At 37.3% G+C, this 23559-nt stretch overlaps 1 protein-coding gene across 1 annotated transcript; it reads right to left on the bottom strand.

Moving 5' to 3' along the window:
* Positions 1-383: 383 nt before the first annotated feature.
* On the bottom strand, positions 384-12454 carry LOC135776043 (hormonally up-regulated neu tumor-associated kinase). Its single transcript, XM_065286663.2, has 10 exons — positions 12239-12454; positions 9031-9323; positions 6974-7029; positions 6246-6384; positions 5994-6121; positions 3321-3456; positions 2874-3051; positions 2599-2682; positions 1965-2196; positions 384-1493 (listed from the first exon to the last, which is right to left on the bottom strand). Exons 1-10 carry the CDS (start codon positions 12452-12454, stop codon positions 724-726), a joined length of 2232 nt encoding a protein of 743 aa, XP_065142735.2. The 3' UTR covers positions 384-723.
* Positions 12455-23559: the final 11105 nt, after the last annotated feature.

The raw sequence follows: 23559 nt of genomic DNA, 5'->3' as shown, positions 1-23559 counted from the left end.
TTTATGAGCTGCTCACTAGTTGTAAAGAAAGAAAGATTCCTTTACTTGTCCATTATTCAAAACCTCGCTGGCCATTGGGGAGCAGCCACAACACAGTTCTTCATTTAAAATACACTTTAGAAAAGCATACACACCTCAAACTCCCAAACATTGGCCTAATCTGATCATAATTATGAAAGCTATCCATGGTTAAGTAATCCACATAAATTTGAATTTATATTTGAAGTTATTTTAATTGCAACATAAGTTGTAAAAAAAGACATTGCTGAAATTGTACCAAAATTGCATCTACATATTTCTGAAAATCACCTTTGAACTTGGCTGAATCAAAACATTTCACAGACTTATGTAATAAATATACTTTATTAGCCATTTTTCCCATAAACTGAAGTATGGATCCTCATTTTTGGCACGAGCTGGCAGAGCTGACTGATCTCATTGAGATGCATTCATTCATAAAGCGAGAAACTTGATAGGGGCTTTAAATCTACAAAGGGCATCAGTCAAATCCCAACTTGACAATTGGGAAACTCAAGAGTAGTCAAATTGTCCTGGGAATAAGGGATCGGAAAAGGTGCAAGGGAGCATGGAGAGAAGGAGTGTCATATATCAGTCTTATTCTTATATCAGAGAGGAAGCAGATACGCAAGGCTAGAAATCAATTCGGTTCAGCCATTAAATTTTCCTAACCCATTTCCTTCCCTCTTCCTCTCCGAACCTCTGTCACCCAAAGTCCATTCTGAGTATTTCTGTCTTTTTGTCAGATTTGTTTTGTAAAGCTGATGGGAGCATTGGTAGGTTAAGGTCTGCGCCTCTGCGCTGTATAGCCGTTCTTAACTGAACAGAGTTTCTTTTTGTGGTACTACTGGGGATACCTATTCCTCCTCCCCCTGTGTTTCTCTTCTCCTTTGCATGTCTCAGGTTTTTAATGACGAGAGCTTGTTGTCTCTGTGATGGAAACAAAGGTGGTTTGGTCCCATTTACTAAGAAAGGTGAGGAACCTCTGCCAGCAGTTGCATGGCGTGTAAAGCCAACCCAGTTGACTTTTCTAGGCGTAGCTTCTTTTAGTGTTCCAGTGTGGCGTAGTCGTGGTAAAGGTGAGGTTTGTGCTGTGGTTTCCATTGGGCTGATGTGGCGAGCATTGTACGTTTTCTCTTCAATGGCCAGTAAAAGATCTTTAAAGCGCTGTCCCGCTCTGCTCTCTAGGTGCGTTTTTGGAGATGTGCCTTTCTCGGAGTAAAATGTCTGCAACTTCTCCAACTTGTGATCATCTTGGTGATGTTCGGATTCCAAGCTTTGATATCTGTCAGAGTAAGCCGTTCTCAGGTCACGCGGTTTGTTCAATGTTTTTATTGTCTGGGAGTCTCTGGAGGTGTCTGTGGTTACAGTGGCATCACAGGGAGCTGAGTCACAGAGATTTGTATCACTCCCCTCTCGGCAGGCACACTGGGGGGGTGAGACGTGAAGCGCTTCCTTTTCGGCAAAAGTTGAGACTGAAACATATGCATACAAACACTGTCAACGGCGGAAGGGAAAGCATACACAAACCATCCTGATCTCATGTGAAAACGTACCTGTTTTACTTGATAGTGACTTTGGAAGAATTTCATACAAAAATGTATGACTATCCAAAAACAGCATGAATGAACCAGACAGCAGATGACCCCGGGCCGGATCAGCACCAAAACTACTGACTTTGGTGCGGATCTTACCCGGAGTCGTCTCCTACGTAAGAATATAATTGTACGAATTTATGAGCCAGATTGTAAAATAGGCACGTATTGGCATGAGATTGTGTTTTTGTGCACAAAAACAAAACCATTTGCTAAAGATAACAATTTTAGCATAGTTAGAGTTTCTCAAATCTCCAAAACTTATTTAGATTTTGTTACGTGACAATTGCCAGTCATCACTGATCAAAAAGAATAGGCTGTGAACACTATTGGCCAAATAACCACTATTACCCTTTGGAATCAGTCTATCATGTGTCTCTACAAGTATCGCAATCTCATTAGCTGTATCCACAGGTGGTGAGCTTGGGGAATCTGCTCTATCCATTGGGCTTTGCTGCCTTGGTCCATTTGTCTCCACTGGCCTTTTCTTGCCACTCCGGGCATCTCTGTCAGGTGATTGGCTCCTCTGGGTCCTACTGGCCTGCCTTGAACTCTTCTCATTGGATGTGTCATGCTGAGGAGACTAAAGAAGAAATAGCATTTCATTTTTTTTGTCTATGAGCGTGTGAGACATAAGGTCAGTGCTAGCTCGTGGGGGTTGTGGGGCCCTAGGAAAGATCATGAAAATGGGCCCCAAGGCAGCACTGTAAATCTGTATTTATTATTTTCAGTGAATTGTTGTATGTTGGATTTTTGAGATTATTCTAATATTAAATCTTTGTGTTTTAGTGTGTAAGAAATGTGGACCACCAGAAATTCTGTCTGTATTTCAAGGGATGAGGTGGAAAAGGACGAAATGGCCTGACGTCAAGATTTAAATAGAAATCGGCTTGAAATGAAACATGTTAATGTTAGAACCCGACGTTGGGCTGACGTCAGAACCCTGCCACAACCCGACATTAAAACACAAGGTCAGAAAAATCACCTGCTGCTGACTCTTTGCATCTGAAAAGCATTTTTCTTTAGAAAATCCTTTATTGACAAGATTCCATTCATTGTTTTCTTCTCTCTGAGGGCAAGAAGTTAAGAATGAAGCAATCCCAGAAAATACATGAACTAAAAGGAATAGATAAAATAGTTCCATATAAATAAAAAATTGTTGATACCCCCAATATTTTTAAATATTTTGTGCTTATTACAAAACTCTCTATATAGTATATGTGGTTTAAAAATGTCAAATTTGTATATATTTTATTTTACCTTCATAGCCTTGACTCCTTTCTGATACCTGGTGAGTTTCTTCAGCAGTAGATGATAAGAGGCTAAGATGGCAGATGGCTTGTTGTTGATGACAGCATGGATGATCTCAGAAAGACCATAACCAAGTGATTCTGTCATGTAATTTACCACAGCTGAATTTAGATCTTCCTGTCTCAGTCTAAAGATGCAACAAATGCCCACACATACACGCATCTGTTAAATACTGAACACAGGTTGATTTTTAAAATGATAATAATAGGCTGGGCCAACAAGCAAATAAGAACATGTGCTGGCATTTTTAACGAGGTATCGAAAAAGTACCATGTGTACCACATACCATAATTTTATGGATCTGTTACCATGGTACTACCATGTTTCGTGTACCTATAAAACATTATGAATTTTAGGACTATAATGTTCCATGTATTATCATCTGATCACTGTTACCTGTTTCTGTAAATGACAGTTTGTAGTAATCTCTTAGAATAACCCTCGTTCAGCCATTTATCCTGCATTGCTGCTTTAACCGTTGGTCTTTTTTCCGGTTCTGGCTCCAACAGAGACAAGACAAACTGTACAGCCGCTGAAGGGGGAGAAAAGGGCAGAATGACTCTAAAATTTGACATCTTGACACTACTTAAGTGATCTTTAAATCCCTGGCTTAACCTTACACTGAAGATCTCAACGTTGATGTGTCAGAAGAGTGCGTGTGAGTGTTTGTGTGTCAGACCCAGACTGGGTTTCTTTTACAAACAGCCAGATCAGATTAAAGCACTTTGCTCCCCAGCACTGTCTTCTCGATTCGGGGACTCCTCAGATCAGCGTTTCAGCTTGCGGTGTGCTAGCCTGTGTGCATGTGTGTATCGAGGTGAAGGTAGTGTTTGTGTCAGTAGACAGTGACGATCACATTTACTCATTCGCTTAGACTGCATAGCCTTATGCATTTAAGATGCAAACACAGTCAGGGGTGATAAAAACTTTCTCACAAAGTCACACATAATAAAGTTATGTAACTGATTTAATCTACTTAAAACTGTAAAATGTACAAACGATAAAAGTCGTAAATGTAAAAATGTGACCTTGAATGTGAAATCTAGCTAGGTCTTAATCTAATAATCAGATTAGGAGCATCAAAGTTTAATTTCAATCATTGACATGACCTACTCAGTCAATAATAAAGATATAAAAGTAATATTTTCACAAAAACATTTCTTTAGCTACAGGCATGGTCACAAATGTTAAAATTTACCCCTACTTTCATCTTGTTTTTTTTTTGTTGTACTTTTAAAAACATGCTGGTGGAAAAAACAAATCATAATGAATTAATATGTGATGTAAAGTGTAGTTTACAATGATCTAATGTAACAAAATAGGGAAACCCAGTCGGGTTTGGTTCCACTAGCAGATATTTGACGTCACATCGTGTCAACACATCCTCATCCCATTGCGTCAATATTTGACGCCACTTGACCATGCGTCAATATGTTACGCGGAGGGTATACCCTGACGCCACCGCTCTAGCTGGAGGCAAAAAATAAGTAGGAACTCATAGCCGGCGCGCTAAAAGTTTGAGTTTTTGACTTTAAAATGTCATCTCGTTGTGTTTTTGGCTGCCAGATTAGAAGGAACAGCACTTTTGGTTCAAAAATAATGTTTTACCGGATCCCGGCAGACATTTCTTCACAGAAATCAAGAAGACAATTGTGGTTGGATGCAATACGGCGCACAGACTAGACGGAGACGATCATAAATAATACTCGTGTTTGCAGTGCACACTTCATATCAGGTAAAATAATTTATGCATATGTACTGTTGTGTTGGTTTTATCTAGTACAAATCAGCAAGTTTCTGTTTTATTGGTGAAAAGTCGCCAACCGCGCTATTGTTTAGCTTAAATGTTAAAAAAACATACAGCGATAGATGTGTATGCCATCGTTTGAATAGTCTCTTAAAATAATCCATATTGCTAATCATAGTTAGCCCAGTGATAAGTTACATAAGACAGTAAGCCTAGACAAAATTACCCAAATCCACCTGAAAGTAATTCATATGTTGTCTATGAAATATGTAAAACCTGGTTAAAATCGCAAGAGTTAATTTACAAAAATACCTGTCACGGTCCCGCAGAATCAGTGACTGTACATATTCGGACAGATCCGAAACTTCTTCTGCATCCATGTTTAATAAATCCCTCCTAAAACATGCTCGTTTAAGCTTGTCAACATAGCCTCTGCGGCTCTTTCTGCCTCCAGCTAAGCCCCGCCCACACAAATACGTCACAATGTTTACCAACTGTAAAAGGGTCTATTAGGTACGCGAAATTAAACAGTTGTCGCCTGACATTGGGGTTAGGGATAGGTTTGGGTAGGGATGTCATTATGTAAATCTAACCCTAAACCGACGCGAAAATGGTAAGAAAATGGTACGAAAATAGGAAAGAGAATGCAACGGACTCAATAGTATTGAAGTCCCCAGTTCGTCAAAAAATGACGCGAAGGGTATACCCTCCGCGTAACATATTGACGCATGGTCAAGTGGCGTCAAATATTGACGCCATGGGGTGAGGATGGGCTGATCGTGTTTGTACACGTCGATGAAGAAGCTGTTTTTGTGATTGGTAAATATCCTCTGTTTTTAATATTCATGATGATCAAATATTAATGATCTGGATCAGATGATCTCACAATCTGATGCGTCAAAACACTCAACACCTTTCCGTTCTAGTTTCTTCTTGTCCTTTTCTTTCTTATCTTGTTTTGATGGCGAATCCCTAGATTCTTTAGTGTACGTGTGTGTGCGTGTGTGTGTGTGTCCCTGGTAATTATCACGTTGTGGGGACCAATTGTCCCCACAAAGATAGGAATACCAGTGTTTTTGTGACCTTGTGGGGACATTTTGATGTCCCCATGAGGAAACAAGCTTATAAATCAAACAGAATGATGTTTCTTGAAAATGTGAAGTAGCTGAATGGTTTATGTGATGGTTGGGGTTAGGGAATGGGGCAGGTTAGGGGAATAGAATATACAGTTTCTACAGTATAAAATGCATTACGTCTATGGAATGTCCCCACAAAACATGGAAACCAGAATGTGTGTGTGTGTGTGTGTGTGTACATTTTACCTTTGCTGATGTCTGATGGTATAGCACTGATTTCTCCATTCACCATTCTCTGATGAAGTTGCTTGATGTTGAAGGGCTCTACAGTAAATGGCAATGTGCCCGTCAACATGGCAAACATACTGACACCCCTAAACATATTCACACAAACAAACACACACATAATGTTAATCAAAGGTCTGCATTAATATGAGGTTACCTCCTCAAAACATTTACTTCATGAATAAAAAATAACAATGTACATATATGACTCACACAGACCACACATCCACTTTAGGGCCGTATTTCCTATGGGCCAATAATTCAGGTGCAGCATAAGCCGGACTTCCACACTGAGTGTTTAGCAGATCCAAAGAGAGGGAATCTGACTTATAGGTGTTACTCAAACCAAAATCTACACACAAAAACAGATAAGTTAGTTACACACAATTGATACATCCACATTTTTAAACCTGACACTACAAATTAGCACTCCATCATAATGTCTTTTAACAACATCTCTTTACACATTTATGCATTTAGCAGACGCTCTTTTATGCAAAGTTATTTACAGCATAAGAAGGTCTGTTGTGTGTTCCCTGGGTTTGAACCCCGTGTCATCAGTTATTGTAGCCCTTTCTTATGGGGATGTTCATATTTTGCATCGCACTCTTAAAAATAAAGGTGCTTAAAAGGTTCTTCACAACCTTATTTGGTTCCACAAACAACCATTAACTAATTAAGTTTCTTTAAACATATAATTTTTTTAGACATTTTTTGAAGAACCTTTTGTGAAACAGATGTTAAAGGTGCTTTAAAGAACCATTTAGAAGGAAAAGGTTCTTCAATGGCATCATCAAGCATCTTTATTGTAAGAGTGTGGCTCTATGGGTCATCCTAAGAGCTCTGGCTATTATTGTGTTACAGTAAAAAAAAAAAGATCTGAGATTGACCAATGCACATTTACGCACTGTTAAAAGGGACAAATGGGAAAACACACTCACCAACGATCTTAATGTTGTTGTGCTCGTCTAGTAGGAAGTTCTCAATCTTAAGATCCCTAAACCAAATACCAAAGATGAAAGTTGTTAAAAAGTTACACAAACCACACACATAATGTGAATATGTGACCAGCCAAAAACCTCTAGCGGCACACAAAATTTAATGAATGAATGTTTAAAAAAAGGATTTGTATTAAAAAGCAGACCTATAACTGTTATTGCCATTGATATCACAGCTTGGTGGTCCTAAAGATTCCAGTTATACTGCCAAATTTTACTTTTACTTTCTCTCTCTTTTTTATACACACTCATTTCATCTTTCTAATAAACACGCTGTCTTCGACGACTTGTCACATTTAATATGAAATTGTATGAGAAGCGTATAAAAATATCACAGTTATTTTCATTTCTTTTCATTTTTACAGACATGGCCTATATCTCAAAGCTCAAAGCTTGCGGCATTGTGTGCCTTGGTAAGCACACACACATTGTCCTTAAACTTACATGTATGCATTTGGCATTAAATTGAGATAAACTGTCTGAGAGAAGCTTACTACTCCAAAACTACCCTAAATCTGCCATTATTTGTTTTTTAACAGACATAGCATGTATAAGAAAACTGGAGCACTGTTTAGTAGCCTGGCTTTGGTTTAGGTTACAATTTGTCTATGGGTGGATGTTACACGGACAGGTCAGCCGAAATTCAAGGATGTAGGTGGGTGATTCTCGCGAAATTAGACTTATGAGGTGTAATGAAACATTTTGATAAAAAAGTAAATGCAAAGTAAGAGTATCAAAATAAGAAGCATACAGTTACAAACATCTCTTCATGTACTATTTTGCACATGATTTCAAATGACATACAAACCAATTTTGTTGCTTTTTCCACATTTAAGGAGAAAATTTTCATTACCGCAACGTGTCCATGACTGGATTTGGGTTCTTTGACATGGAAATATTTATAATTAAAAAATCTAAAAAAAAAAAAGCTTTGTGATCATTAGTAAATGTAGAGACAATAATAAGGAAAATAAATGTGTCAAAGACCAATTTTCTCATCCTCCGCAACAATTTTCAATCATTGTTTAAGCCCTCAATGAACTAACATTTTCAAAAAAAAAAACAATGTTGGAAGGGACACAATTGACTGTGACACTCAAGATGGCTACCAAGTAAGCAGTTCTTATTTTTTCTATCCAGATAAAAGTTGACAAGTTTTTAGTTCCCCTTACCGAAACATGAGTTTGTAAATGCATATATTTAATGTAATATCATGTTGCGGTAATGATAATTTTTGATAATGATAATCTAAAAAATGTAAATAATTCTATAGGAAATATTTTTTAAATCCTCCAAAAAGAATGGTTAAAGTAAGTTCAGACCTTAATCTTTTATGTGCAACAAAAAAATTGGCTTCAAGGGATTTAAAAAAAATTCCGAATCTGGATTTCGTGAGCATCACCCAGGTTGAGTTTTTGAAGTTAGTCAATAAAATAGTTTAATTTGATTTGATCAATGAACTTCACAGACTCACACCCGCCCTTTGTTACCATGGGAACCCTACATATGTTGACTATCCCCGCAGGGCACAGATGGGACCTTTGCTCTCTTGCAGTGAATCTGTAGCCAAGAGTGTGTGTATATAAGTGAGTTAATGTACATTTTTTGATCTATGTGTCACAGTGTAATAAAGGCTCTTTCAGACGAGAGTGTGTGAGAGAGAGACTTCTGCATTATGAGACTTTATCCTGGGACTCCATTAGTAAGGAAGTCAGTGAATGATGTGTTAACCATAGTGGCTCCAGTTGATGATGTCATGAAAAACTAATGACATTCCCACTCCTGCCTTAATAAAGATTTACAACCAGAGCAAAGAACTACACATGAAAACAAATATACACTATTGCTCTTTCATTTTTAATCGAGTTTATTTTTAAAACTTAAATCATGTTATAAATTTCTGGTATATTTTATTTGTTATTCAGGAAGCCTTCAAATATTGTTGTGGGCAATAGGGGGGCCTTGAAGTAAGAAAGGAAGTAAGTAGGTCTGTTCATTACCTATGAACTATCCCGTGTTTGTGCAGGTGTTCCACTGCAGACAGTATCTGGCGGGTGTATCTGCGCACCTCTCTCTCCTCCAGCCTCTTACGGTCACAGATGCGGTCCATCAGATCTCCTCCACCGCACAGCTCCATAGCCATGTAGTAGCAGTTCTCAGTCTCCAGCGTCTCCAAGAGCAAGACGATGTTCGGGTGCCGGATCAGCTGGTGAATCCTCGGTTCGCGCTTCATGTTCTTTAAAACGTATGAATCCTGACGAGCCTTCTTCTTATCTATCACCTTGATAGCCACCTATAGTCACCAAAACAGAGAGCAGTTATGTTTCATTTAAGCATTAAGGGGTGGTTTCCCAGACAGGGCTAATGCTAGTCCAAGATTAAAATGAATGTTTGAGTGGCCTTAATTTAAAAACATCTTGCACTGACATACAGTATCTTAACATTTATCAGAGCCATTTTTGTATCAAAAAGCAGGCCAGTATTGGTTTTTGTAAGGTATGTTTGTAAAAACTACTTAAATGTCCACATCTAATTGAGGCCTAGTCCTGGATTAATCTAAACCCTGTCCAGAAAACTGCCCCTATGGGACAAAAACACTACAGGTGTGCATATTGAGAAAAACAATGTCTCCGATATACAGTATACTGTGCAAAATTCTTAGGCCACTATCACCAGCTTTGTTGTTTTAATGTCCATCCATATTTATTTTTCACTCTTTTTTAAGATCCAAACAGAAAAATACAGGAAATATGTAAACAAAATTAAAAACAAAACAATTTTCAGAATTAAATGTCTTCTTCAGGCATCAGTAAGTATTTAGTGTGACCTCTCTTGGCACGAAACATATCTTCAGCTTTTTTTAGGAGACTGAAGTCCTAAATTCATTCGATTAGAATTAAATTAGGATTTAATTTCATTTAGGTTTAAGAGATCCTGCAGCTGCCTGCTATTGCTTAAGTGGAAGGAGAGTTTCTTTTATACTGTTTTTAACACACTTTCCGGTATTTTCTGGTTGTATTCTAATAAAAAGACGGATTAGCCTTCAGAACTGCCTTAATTCTATGTGGCATTGATTCAACAAGGTGCTGAAAGCATTCTTTAGAAATGTTGACCCATATTGATAGGAGCGCATCTTGCAGTTGATGGAGATTTATGGGATGCACATCCCAAAGATGCTCTATTGGGTTGAGATCTGGTCACTGTGGGGGCCATTTTAGTACAGTGAACTCATGTTCAAGGAACCAATTTGAAATGATTTGAGCTTTGTGACATTGTGCATTATCCTGCTGCAAGTAGCCATCAGAGGATGGGTACATGGTGATCATAAAGGGATGGACATGGTCAGAAACCATGCTCAGGTACACCGTGGCATTTAAATGATGCCCAATTGGCACTAAGGGGCCTAAAGTGTGCCAAGAAAACATTCTCCACAACATTGTATTAATGAGAAATTGAACAGGTGTTCCTAATAATCCTTTTAGGTGAGTGTATACGATCACTATACAATTGCAAAAAACAACAAATCTAATGGTAGCATGGTGGCCTAAAACTTTTGCACAGTACTGTATATTAAAATTAGTGCAGGTGTTGAACAGGTGTTCCTAATAATCATTTAGGTGAGTGTAAATCCGTTTCACTCTGTGGAGAACTAAACTTTCGGCATTTTATAAAATAAAAAAAGAATTTTGTAAGATTAGACATTTCAGTTTAGTTTTCAGGCCACAATTGAGTTTAAGTTAAAGGCTGACACAGTTATACCCAATTGTGAGCTTAAGGATAACAAAGTAAGTTCCTGACTTCGGGAACTCTGTGATTAGTGTATGAGATTTTTAAATAGTAGAACTAAGGTGGTGATGTGTGCTGATCACCATATCAACCTGTTCAGGTTAACAGAGCGGTCAGGATCAAGTCAGCGATCTGTACAAGAGCTGCTAAAATACGCACATACACATGTCACACTTATTGACCCATAAAAGCTTCAGTTACAACAGTAAGAAAAGGAGGACAGGTGGAGCAAAAACTCTCTCTCTCTCTCTCTCTCTCTCTCTCGCTCTCTCTCGCTCTCTCTCGCTCTCTCTCTCCATTGCACAGATTACATTTTCTAATTGTTATTCATTCATATAATGACCATTAATATTGAACATTAAACTAGTGATGTTTCTTTACATTTTCTATACACAGAGCTAAAATTTATTGCATTTTCACGTTCTTTTGATTGACAGGATATAGCAGCCATGATTATAGGTTATTTTTAAACTGTCGGCCGATAGGTGAAAATTGCTTTTAGCGACTGATTCCGATTATTGGCTGATATATCAGTGCATCTCTAGTATAAATCCTTATTTTTACAACTATTTATTTTATGATTTTGTCATATTTACTAATAATGTGCCTGGCACTATAGTTTATAACATATAGTTTATACACTGATAGTAGATACAGTATATAGTCAAAATAATCAAACATTCATACAGTACATATACACTTGCATGGACAGTGCATTTGTCTAACGACTATATGTATAAATATAAAGGTACACTGTCACACATTTTCATAATGTGATTATAATCAAACAAAGAGCCATTAAAAAAAATGTCGATTTCACACTCATGTGGAACTTCATGTTATTTTATGTTATGTAGACTGAATGTCAAATGTTTTCAAGCAAATACTATTCTATCTCTATTTTTGGAGACCTTAATAGCAAATCACTGAAACAATTATTACCATCATGTAATAACCAACAATAATGTAAACTTGTGTCTGTGATACAAACCAATTGCTTGTAGTTAAGACCGCAACTAATTAACAAACAGTTTATTGTGTATAAATAAACTGGCAACACCACGACTGGAAAACTACTAAATGCCAAAAGATCACACAGCCTGACTGTTACAGTATGAATGCATATTTCTATTTAATAATACCAAGAAGTTGTAGTCAGTGTTTATGTGTATTGTATACATAAATACTAAAAGGGATCTCTAGTATGAATAGTTTAGTTTGTTGGTGTGAATTTGTGTGAATGTATTATTACTGTGGTAAATATCAGAGATTAGCTAAAAGCAAGTCGCTATGAAAACTGAGAGTCTGAGACAGCATGAAAAATAAATGACAACCCTTCAGCACGCCGATGACTGACACCCTTAGAGTGTGTGATGCTGTTCCTTTGATTGACAGGCATAGGAGACTGTGTGTGTCTCTTACCTTCTCCCCTGTGCTGATGTGCATGCCCATCATAACCTTGGCGAATGAGCCCTTGTTGATCATTTTGCCCACAAGGTAGCTACCCACACGTTTAGTATGAGGAAAGTTTCGGAGAAGGTCACGGGGGACCTTTCCGAAGCAGGTAGGTGCCGTCTGCTCCAACTCCCCTGAGTCAGTCATGCTCCCATCCAGGGATGACTTCAGCGCAGCAGGCATGATGCCTGTGTGCTAGCAGGTCATGTAGATCACAACACCAAGCGGAAAGAATGCGAGGATGGATAAGGTTCTCATTGGTTCCTCTGTCTTTTTCCTCATGCGTCTTTTTGTAATCCAGGTGCCATCCACAATCACATGTTGTGTTTTCATCTAGTAGGACCAACTATCTGTCTTTGACTGGTGTCTAGCCTCAGATCTACCTCTCTTTATCTCTCTGCTTCATCTAAGCTGTCTCTTCTCTGGCCAACGGAAGGTTCCTCTGTCAGTCTGGTTAGTTCGTGTGTGTGTGTGTGTGTGTGTGTGTGTGTGTGTGTTGGTGGATAATTAACTGTATCTGGTCTCAGGTTGATGCAGTGAGCTTAGTGTAGTAGGAGGACACACTACACCATAATGACCCCCCACCCATACATGCACACGTGCCGAAAGAAGAGAATCTGATAAACAGTGCTTCTAAAAATTATGTCACAGACTGCTATACCTCGGGATGCATAACGATTAATCAGGATTAATCTATAGCAGAATAAAAGTTTTTGTTTACATCATATGTGTGTGAAATGTGTATAATAACATTGTATAGATAAATGCAGACACACGCATGTATATATTTAAGAAATATTTACATGTGTATATACATTTGTATATTTATTTATAATTTATATTATATATTAATTAACACGCACCGGCCCGGCGGCGGTCCCTAGGGGGCGTTTTTACGTGTTTTTGTACTTTGTTTAACATCAAATATTCAATCAACAATCATAAACTTTGCATTATTTGAAAGTTTAAACACTCAAAATTCATGTTCTGAGCTTATTTTTGCAATCAATACACTGGTGTGGATAAGATTAAATAAAATGCAGACGGAATGCATATAAAAAAATTTGTGGGTACTCACATGTCTTGCCATATGGTTCTGATCATCTCTGACAATTCCCAAAAACTTCAACGTACATTGCAACGTAAGGGTCCACTCTTCAAAAAGCATCCCACGTTTTAATCCAAAACAACGAAAAATAGTGATAAATCCAGCAATACCCTCCTTTATTTACATCCGCGCTTCCGCTAAGTATGATCGATCATGTTTATTTTCTATCAAATATCGAGTTTTATCAGTGAAAATCCATCTCTTCCTGCTTCGTTAGACTCTTCCGATAAATATCCCGCCCTATTTTTCTGTTTTGTTCAATCAGATAAGGTTTGACAACTCAAAATGAATCGGGAACACCGATTTGCCCAGACAGATGTCCTTCAGCTAACCATAGGCTTTTGACTGGATTACGCCAAAACAAAGCCAGCCAATGCTTAGCCAGCAAAGTTTTGATGGGCAGGGGTAGTAACCAATCATGAAACGATTACAAGGATTCAACTTACGTCAGTAAAGTGTACTTCTGCGCAAATCTACAGAAGCGCATGGATAGGAATGCCCACGCCCCCTCCCTGCGCGTTTGTTTGTTTGGGTAGCATAGCAGCCGGCTAGGCTCTCCGGAGCCGCTGAGAAACCTCTCAAAGGTTAGATATAACATCTCCATTGTGGATTGTCGACTGCAGAGGACTTGTTTGTGTTGAGAGTGTTTTGGAGAAGTTGATAAAGAGCATGATCGCGGAGCAAAGATACAAGATTGGATATAAACGAAACCGCGTCGTCGACGAGAGATGGACCGGACTATGAGCTCAGCTGCGCTCGCTTGGATAAAGTAAGTGGATTCTTTTGTTCATTAGTTATTTTACGTTACATTTCTAGTTTCTTGTTAGCTGTTTTGATTATAAAGTAACAGTGGAGATGACTAAAATACGAGTTTTACATGGTTTCATTTTCTATGACATGTTATATAAATGAATCATTTTTATAGCTATATGAATCAAATGCACAGAATATACAAACTAAAAACAAGATATGTGGTGGAAAATATGAGTATTACCAGCTGAGAAATATAGGTTATTTGGCAAACATAAGACATTTGTAATTATAAATATATTCATGTAATGTGTGTATGTGTGTATGTATTATGTTCATGTATATTACATCATAGTTTCTCATACAAATAGTTGTATGTCTCTAACTTTTGACTCAAACTAAAATCCTCTCTTGCTTTGTGTGTGTCTGTGTTGTGTTGTGTTGTGATGTGATGTGATGTAACAGGTCTTCAGCTGACATCCAGAGGAGGACTGGAATCTGGAGTGCATTCATGAGCGACCACATTCAAAATAGCAAGTATTTTGTTATAATGTGCAAATGTTTTTTTCTGAAATTGTTTTTTCTATGTGCTTTGGTGGGCAGAGAAGTTCTGAATTGATATACATCATGTAATATGTAGTCCTGACTCATTTTCTTTTGATAATCATGTCATTTTGTTATCATGTGTATATTTGGAGTTTCCAAGTGCACTTTTTCTGAAAGGACGCCTGGACTTTTTTGAAATAAAAGCTCACAGAAACAACATTTTTTGGAGTATCATTCTCAAATTTGAATCACAGCATGGTCAGACATTCAGTTTACCTATATGGTGTCCCCAGGTGTCTCAGATGACCATTTCATACCTTTTTTGCTAAGTGAATGTTATTTAAAGAAAAACGGAAGTCATTTAATGTATATTTTACCTTGTTTTACTCTGTTTCTTTACTACTCTGAGTTGTTATGACTATTAGGCAACAATATGTCAAGTGTCTAGTTTCAAACAAGACCAGAATTATGAATATAGACCATAGGGTTTAAGAGCTGCAGACGTTTTAGTTTGGAGTTGTCGTTTTTCAGAAAATGCTCAAAAATAGAAGTGCTGGCTAACAGGTTAATATAAATACTTAATATATAAATATATATTTTTTCTTAAAATTATACATGCATGTGTGCATATTTATATATACATAATTATTATACACAGTTCACACACATATATGACTTTTATTCTGCTATAGATTAATTGCGATTAATCGTTATGCATCCCTATGCAGAACCAAAGTCTGTGTAAAGTGATATGAAATTTCACACAACAGAATTTTTTTTTTCAAATATGAATGATAAAAAAATCCAAATTAAATATGTTATCAAAATCTGGGAAAAATAAGCAGGATGTTCAAAAGCGGGGGCATGTCCGCTGTCGGCAAGCTGACGTCTCCTAAATCAAACAGATGCTCCTGATTTTGTTAGGGGTGGGGCAATGATAGGTGGCTCCAGTGCATCATTAAGCCACCGTTTTAGCACCGCCCAATTAATCTTGAACACAGAAATGTGGAAAAACTGAACGGTGTAACACAATTCAGTAGGTTACTACCATAGACTGTAAAAAAGATGGACGACCCCCGTTCGCTCTCTTCCATTGGTGAAAGTGAAGCTGCCAGTGTCCCGATACGGCGCTGACATCTTCGGTCTTGAGTCTGCGCAGTAGCGATTTCGGGACCAGTCCTGCGCAGTAGTAGCAGGAAGTAAAGCCGTGAAATTAAGGCCCCGCCCTCGCTTTCGCTATCACAGCTGTCAATCATGACGTGACACCACCGTTTTTATAGCATTAAATAACTAACTAAAAACAAACTTATTTTAAAAACAAACACTTGAATTTAATTAAGTGTAATTAAATTGTTTAGTTGGTCTCAAGTCCCATTAAATAACATGAGGGAAGGGGTTTATGACCTATACTGGGACCAACTGGGAGGCGATTGAGACATCGATTAGGGGGCGATTTTTGGCTTCACTTTTCAGGGAAAACATGGAAGTGTTTGGTGGCTTCTAAATTCATCCCTGTTTGGATCCTAAGGAATGAATGGGGCTAGGCTAAATGCTAACACATTCACGACGAGCTGTACAAAGATTAAGTGTATGAATTGAAAAAAGATGAGCATTTATTAATTCGTCTAAATTGAGGTTAGAACATAGAAAAATATTGAAAAACAGTGGTGTTTTTCTTTAACTCCAATTTATATATATATATATATATACATAATATATATATATATATATATATATATATATATATATATATATAGGCCTATATACAAATGTTTTATTTGGAAATGTGTGTGTTTTAAAACATTTACATTTAACATGGAACAGAATCTACAGATTGTTTTTGGAAATGGCTATCGTACACGGCTATTTTTTTATTTCAGGGTATGTTTACACGAGAACAATGACCTAAAAAAATTTTTTGTGCGTTTGACGTACAGACGGCAACGCTGTCAAAACATTCCTAGTTCGAATGGATCAACAACTAAATATGCTGTATAATGCATGCCAGACCAGTAGTTGGTGAAAAAAGTTTGTATTTTGTATTTTCAGGACTCCAAAATGCTGTTGTTTGTGTAAATTACCCCCAAAATGCAAAAAATACTGCCAAAATACAGCTTATCAATTACAGTTCAACACACAGCTCAGTTAAACACCTATGACCCTTTTACACCAATTCTGCACTTTGTAAAATGTGAAAAGTCTGCAGATTCCATGTGGGTCTTATTAATATTATAATAAATTAGACAAGACACGTATGTGGTTTTTAGCCTATAAGCAGTGTTAATGGGGTCAGTGTGCTTGAATGAAAAGCCATTGTTAGATACGTGTGGTGGTTGGGATCAGGTTTCTTTATATCTTCCTTTTTTGCTCCCTCCATTCATCCACTCTAGAGAGAAAGATGAACTCAAGCAGCAAGGGGTTGGAATCTGAGCCTCCTATACTGTACAAACACACACAGATAAACTCATCCACAGCCAGCCCCGCCGCTACCATAACGCGCATCACGCGCTGTGCGTAGGGCACCAGGTGCTGAGAGGGCACCAAAATAATAGCCTAATGAAAAAAAATTATAATGCTGATAGAATTTCATTAGCCTATAGAAATATTATTAGGCACTTTTTATCCATGTATATGTTACAAAAAAAAGGGGAACGAGATAATTTAATTGCTCTAGTATAGAAAGTATGCCCCCCAGCCTTTGATGGTCCGTGCAGGTTGATCGCGCGGGCGCCTGACGAAGTTTGACAGAGGCCGTTTCTCAATCCTCCAGAGGTCGCATTTCCAGGCTGCATACGTCATCAAAACGTTCTTATTTCGTAATATTAACGATTATAAAATTGACTATTATTCTTAGTTCATTGTAAATTGTTGTAATATGCTTATGACTTGCTAATGTAATGTTCAGTTAACTGAAATAACCCAGGCTTGATGACGTATGCAGCCTGCATATGCGACCTCGCGTAGGCTGCAGCCTTCGGATTGAGAAACGGCCAGACATTAAACTATTGGAAATGGCCCCGAAAAGACAGCAGGAGTCATGATCGGAAAAAAGAAAAAATTTGAAACTGCGGGATGAACTGCCCGTGCATCACTTGCAGGTAAGTCCATCATGTTTAATCATTCCTAAATAAGGGAAATGTGCATGGGCTGCAGCTGCTGCTAATCGTTATGCGCCTCGAACTTGCTGTGCTGGCATTAATGTTAGCAAACTATGTTGTTATAATTTATAACTTCAGTGCAAGCTAAATTGAGATTTTACTGTAAAACATTGCATATGAATTTTACAAATAACTATATAGCTGTTACTTTCTTTACTACGTTTCTTTAGATATTGAGCAGTAGTTTATTTTGTGGTTTATTTTGACGTGATGGTGGTTAATACTTTCTCAGTATAAGTTAACGTTAGCAGTCAGTGTACATGGTAGGCTAACAATTCCTGACTGAAAAATTTAAAATGTCACCATGTATGATATGAAGCAAACATTTCTGTGACACTTAGTTCTCTAAATCTTTGTTTTATTTAAGAATATTGAGCATTCTTGTTTATTTATTGATGTTTATTTAATGTAATTTATTTAAAGTGACATTGTACTGGGGAAAAACATGTCTGGATTATATTGATATTTTTTTATTTTGCTATTCTATTTAAGTTTGGTAATTGTTTTCTATTTTCCTATTCTATAAAAGTTTGCACTTTCAAATGTGTAGTGCTTGTTGATTAAAGCTGTGAAGATTTTACTTTCTGCTATTAAGTTATATGTTTGGTAATAAAAAGTTAAACTGGCAAAAAACAAATTTCTCAAGGTCGGGGTGGGGGGCATTTTAAAGGAATTATGCTTAGGGCACCAAAATGGCTAGCAGCGGCACTGTCCACAGCAATATATACATTCAGTACAATAAATATCTGTTATTCATAGCGTTTCCCCCCATGCTTCGTGCACTTTGAGAAAACAGTCCTGGAGAAGAAGAAACAAAGAGAGGCCTTATACGGAAGAGCTGTGTGTTTATGTGCGTAGGGCTCTGTGCCTCAACAGTTTTATATGCATGGTTCAAAGCAGGCCATGACAAAGAAAGCCAGAATGAGCAAACAGACAAAACGTTTTGCCTTCACCCCCAAAAAATGTGTTCCAGCCTCGAGGCTTTGGCAAAACACTGTGCGGTCGAATTAATAGTGAAAACCTCCGTCCATTTCCTGCTCTGTAAGAAAGCAATCCCCAGCAATCCATTAAAGCATATCTTAACACTAAATAACTTTTTAAAACCCTGCTGGAGCATCTCTGCGCCCACACACTAGAATACTAAACTTTACAAGGAAGTCTCAAAGCAAGATATCAGAAGAAACATAATTTGGGAAAACCTGAACAGTTACAGACCAAATAAAATACATAAGAAAAATATTACAGAAAATACCTAAACTAAAAAGGAGGTGAAGATGTGTCCAAAAAACCCTGTACACTGAAAAAAAATATTTATCCAATTTTTTTTTAGATTAGTGGTTGCAATCAATTTATTTAAGCTACATAAAAAAAAAACACTTTTGTTTAAATTAGCAACGCAAATGTCTTTGGTTCGATTGCTTACTGTCACTGGGACTGTACCCTTTAAAAAGCTCAATTTAGGGTCCATATAAAATTAACTATTTAGGATATGTTTTTATAAGATACAGATATGAATCTGTGAGGTAATTTTGTATTTTTTGAAAGTTATAGCAGCTTTTGTACAATGACAGCTTTTTTTGAAAGTGCAGGGAACACACATATTGATAAAAATGTATTGCTTGTAATGCAACACAAGTTACTTCGGATACAAGCCGTCTGCCAAATCTTGAATTATGTTTGCATTAGGTTTTATTGTTGCACTTTTAGAGCTGCTAGCAGGTGGTGACACACAACAGTATGTTACTGAAAAAGTAAAATGTGGCTACAATGTGATCTGTCAGTAGGGATAATAATGTACAAGGAATAACTAATGTGAACGTTGCCCTCTTGTGGCTAAAGAAACCTGGAGGCAAAAGATTTTTTATTTTTTATTTTAGATCAAAAGCACATAATTCGCAAGAATTTCATTATTGTTTTTATTAGGACTGGGCAAAGATTAATTGCGATTAATAACATACAAAATAAAAAATTAATTTTTGGATAATATATGTGTGTTTACTGTGTGTAATTATTATGTATAAATACACACACATACATGTATAGGGAATGTGGAGTTGACGTCACGCCGTGTGGCATTATGAGTAATCCGCCATATTTGCAGGATCGCCTCCTATCCCGCTGTATTTGAGTTAGTGTGTTGGAGGTTGTTTTTGTATTTTCTGTCGAGATTTTAATAAACTTCGATATGTTTGGTCAGTACTGCTCGATCAAGAACTGCCACAGCAGGTCACACGATCGTTCAGGGAGGAAACTGAACAACGGAATACGTTTTTTCAGCTTTTATTTGGGGGAAGCCGGTGGAGGAGCTGACGAAAAGACGCCGGATCGCGTGGTTTGCCTGCCGCAATCAGGAGAAAAAACTTTTACTTTTCAAAAAAATCCCTGCATCAGCGAGAGTGTGTTGCTGCATTTTCAGTCATTCAGTAATTTGTGATTAATAAAAGCAGAACCACTTAAATTGTCTTGTTTTTATGCTAACACTGTCAAACTAACTTGTAAATGTAAATTATGTAACGTTATTCATTCATTTTCTGATCAACATAACCACAAGAGTTATAAAAATAAATCTTTAGACAATTTTGACGATTATAACAAATATTTTTTATTAAATGCAACTGCTCAAACCCACTGCTTGTGACTTTGAAATAACATAACGTTAGCTGAATATTTAGCATTTTGTTTGTTTTAATAACTTGGCCAAGAACAGAAGTGCCATTTTATGAACATGTGTTGATTCATTGCACAGAATAAAACGGATATTTTTTTATAGATTCATTAAGATACGTATACATTGTAAGTAAATGGCATATATCTTTTAGCTGGTTTGCCAACCGTCATAAAACTCCGAAAGAAGAATGTCATCTTAATATGAGCTTGAAGGGATTTATAGCTCTTAAACTCCTGCAAAGTGTATGCACTCAATCCAAAAACAAGGTAATAATAACAGATATGTGAGCGGAGGTAGTGCGTCTGGATCCGTAATCCAGTCATGGGCTGCTAAATCCTATGGATCTGTTGTTTATTTGTCCAAATAAAGTTTTTTGGCAGTAGCACTTAGTTTCTCTCGATAGGGTCCCTTCTCTTTTTCTTTCAAACTCCTAAATTTCTTCGGTTCTTCTTCAAGTTTACCTAGTTTTAGCTTAACACACCCACAATTAAATGGCATAGCGGTCGGCGGTGCCTCTAAACATGGCGCCCACGTCCCATAATGCAACACTGCGGTGACGTACATTAAAGGTGCTCTAAGCGAATTGAAGCGTTTTAGACCATAAAACATTTTTTGTTACATACCGGAAACATCTCCTCACTATCTGCTTGCTGCCTGTCCGCTGATCAAACTGTAAAAAAACGCGATCTCTGTAGACAGCCTAGGCTTCACAAACGGCAATATCAACAAATGGCCAAACCTAGCAGCACAAAACAAAACAAAGTATTCCAGCCAATAAACGACAAGAAGGATTTGGGGGTGGGGGTTGGGCGCGTTCATGAAAGCACGGAAGGGAGGGGAAGGGGGAGGAGTTAGCTACGCTCTGTCTGTTTGAAAACAGTTCAAACATCAACAGGAAGTGACGTCGCACATTATTCGCTTAGAGCGCCTTTAACAATCCCTATACAAACAATATATAATTGTTTTTAAAATGTATATATAATATAGAATAGCCTATATAAAAATATTAATAAATATATATATACAAATGTAAATGTTTCTTAAATAAATACTAAATATATAAATATAATTACACACAGCACATACGTGTATGATGCAGAATATCACTTTTATTTTCTATGCTATTAAATCGTGATTAATCTTTGCCCAGCACTAGTTTGATACTTTCTGGTTGTTAACTGTAAGTCACCACATCCATAGTTAAAGAAATAGTTACCTAAATCTGACCCTGGAACACAAACAGTCATAAGGGTCAATTTTTTAAAAATTGAGATTTATTCATCTTCTAAAATAGGAATAATACGCTTTCCATTAAAGGGGCTGAATGTAAGTTATTACTTAAAAAAATCTTTAAGATAGAGTTTTCATTTGTATATTTATAAGGCAACCATAATGTAATAGAAAGAATGACACCTTGAGTGTCCTCCACGGTTGTCTCTATCAGCCTGTAGGCTCTTTTCTGTTTGAAGGAGTCGGGTCCGAATTGGCGCGAAATTCAAAATGTGACGTCATGCGCGTGCTCGTCTTCCTGGGCGTTCCATATAGATGCGTACGGCAGTCATTAGTAAACAGCGGCAATCGCTAGCATGTTTCAAATGGACTCTGTAGACGGAAAGAAGCAAGCAACTTCCAGCACAATCCAGACACTTGTTATACAATAATATGGAAACTCCTCGTAAGTTTAAAAAAAAAAATCCTTATCTAGTGCGGCCAAAATAGTGCGTGACCGGCGTCGGGGAAAAGACAAGATTAAACATCGGATTGGCATTTGATTCTTGGAGGGAGCTCCGGTCAGCGCTGGGTATGAAAACAGACCTTGAGCAGGTTTCCTTTTTACTGCAAAGGTAAGACATAGTTACAGGGCATCTGTAATATATTATGTTATTGTTTTTGTGGTGTAATGCTAACGATAGCATTTATTTTGTGGTGTAATGCTAACGATAGCATGTAGCACAGGACCGTTTCAAAAGTTACTTTCTTATATGAATTATCTTTATTCAGAGCACGAGTGCATTAAGATTGTGAGTGTCGGGAGTGTGTTTTACAGTGTCGTGTTACAAAACTTTTAGAAGTAGACTTCTGTTGAAAATAAAGTAGCACTGCAACAAAATTTTAGCACTTCTAAAATATGGTCTGTCAAACAATAACCTTACAGTACTGTAACTTTTCTTACATTTGTAAACATGCTGGTGAATCTCAATGAGCTGTCTGTGGTTGCTATGGCAACTCTGGTTGTTGTGGTCATGCTCGTACGAGTGTGCCCACCGAGTACGAGCATGAGACTGGCTGCAGTTTCTATAACGGCCACTGGTGTCAGTAACGGTTAGAAATTTCTCAACTTACGGAGAGCACCTTTAATGTATGGTTTGTTCGGATATGACAATATTTGAGAGAGATACACTGAAAAAATTATTCATTCAATTTACTAAATTTTTAAGGTAAGTGGTTGCAATCAATGAATTTAAGCTTCATTTTAAACAAAAGTTTTTGTTTAAATGTAGCTTAAATAAATGTTTAAAATTAAAACAATTTAGTAAATTGAATAAATAATTTTTTCAGTGTATAACTATTTGAAAATCTGGAATCTGAGGATGCAAAAAATTCTAAATACTGAGAAAATCACATTTAAAATTCTCCAAATGAAGTCCTTAACAACTGCATCCACTCACAAAAATAAAGTTTTTATATATTTACGGTTGGAAATTACACGTGCTGTAACTCTGTCTGACGCACCCCCGCTAGCTTAGCTTAACACAAAGACTGGAAGTGAATGGCGCCAGCTAGCATACTGCTCCAAATAAGTGATACAATTACACCAAAATTTTCCTATTTATATGTTTTGATTTGTATAGTCACATCATGTACAACTAACAGGTCATATGAGACACAGCCATCTTTTAACAGTATACATGGGAACTATATTCTCAGAAGGCGAAGCACTGCTACATGGGCGGAGTCACTCTGAGCAACTCGATTTCTCTGGTGCTGCGAGCAAATCACTCCACCCAAGTAGCAGTGTTTCATCTTCTGAGAATATAGTTCACTGTATTTATACTGT

The sequence above is a fragment of the Paramisgurnus dabryanus genome, chromosome 21 (assembly GCF_030506205.2).
Source record: "Paramisgurnus dabryanus chromosome 21, PD_genome_1.1, whole genome shotgun sequence".
Lineage (NCBI taxonomy): Eukaryota > Metazoa > Chordata > Actinopteri > Cypriniformes > Cobitidae > Paramisgurnus > Paramisgurnus dabryanus.
This window is presented reverse-complemented; position numbering and strand designations above follow the sequence as displayed.

Bases quoted from the DNA above. Each gene is read 5' to 3' on its own strand.
- LOC135776043 (XM_065286663.2), bottom strand. From the start codon at position 12,454: ATGCCTGCTGCGCTGAAGTCATCCCTGGATGGGAGCATGACTGACTCA. The intron at 7,030-9,030 runs GTAATGAACAGA...TATTTGGTTTAG, and splicing joins AAACACGGGATAGTTCATAG to GGATCTTAAGATTGAGAACT. The intron at 6,385-6,973 runs GTGAGTGTGTTT...TTTTGTGTGTAG, and splicing joins CAACAACATTAAGATCGTTG to ATTTTGGTTTGAGTAACACC.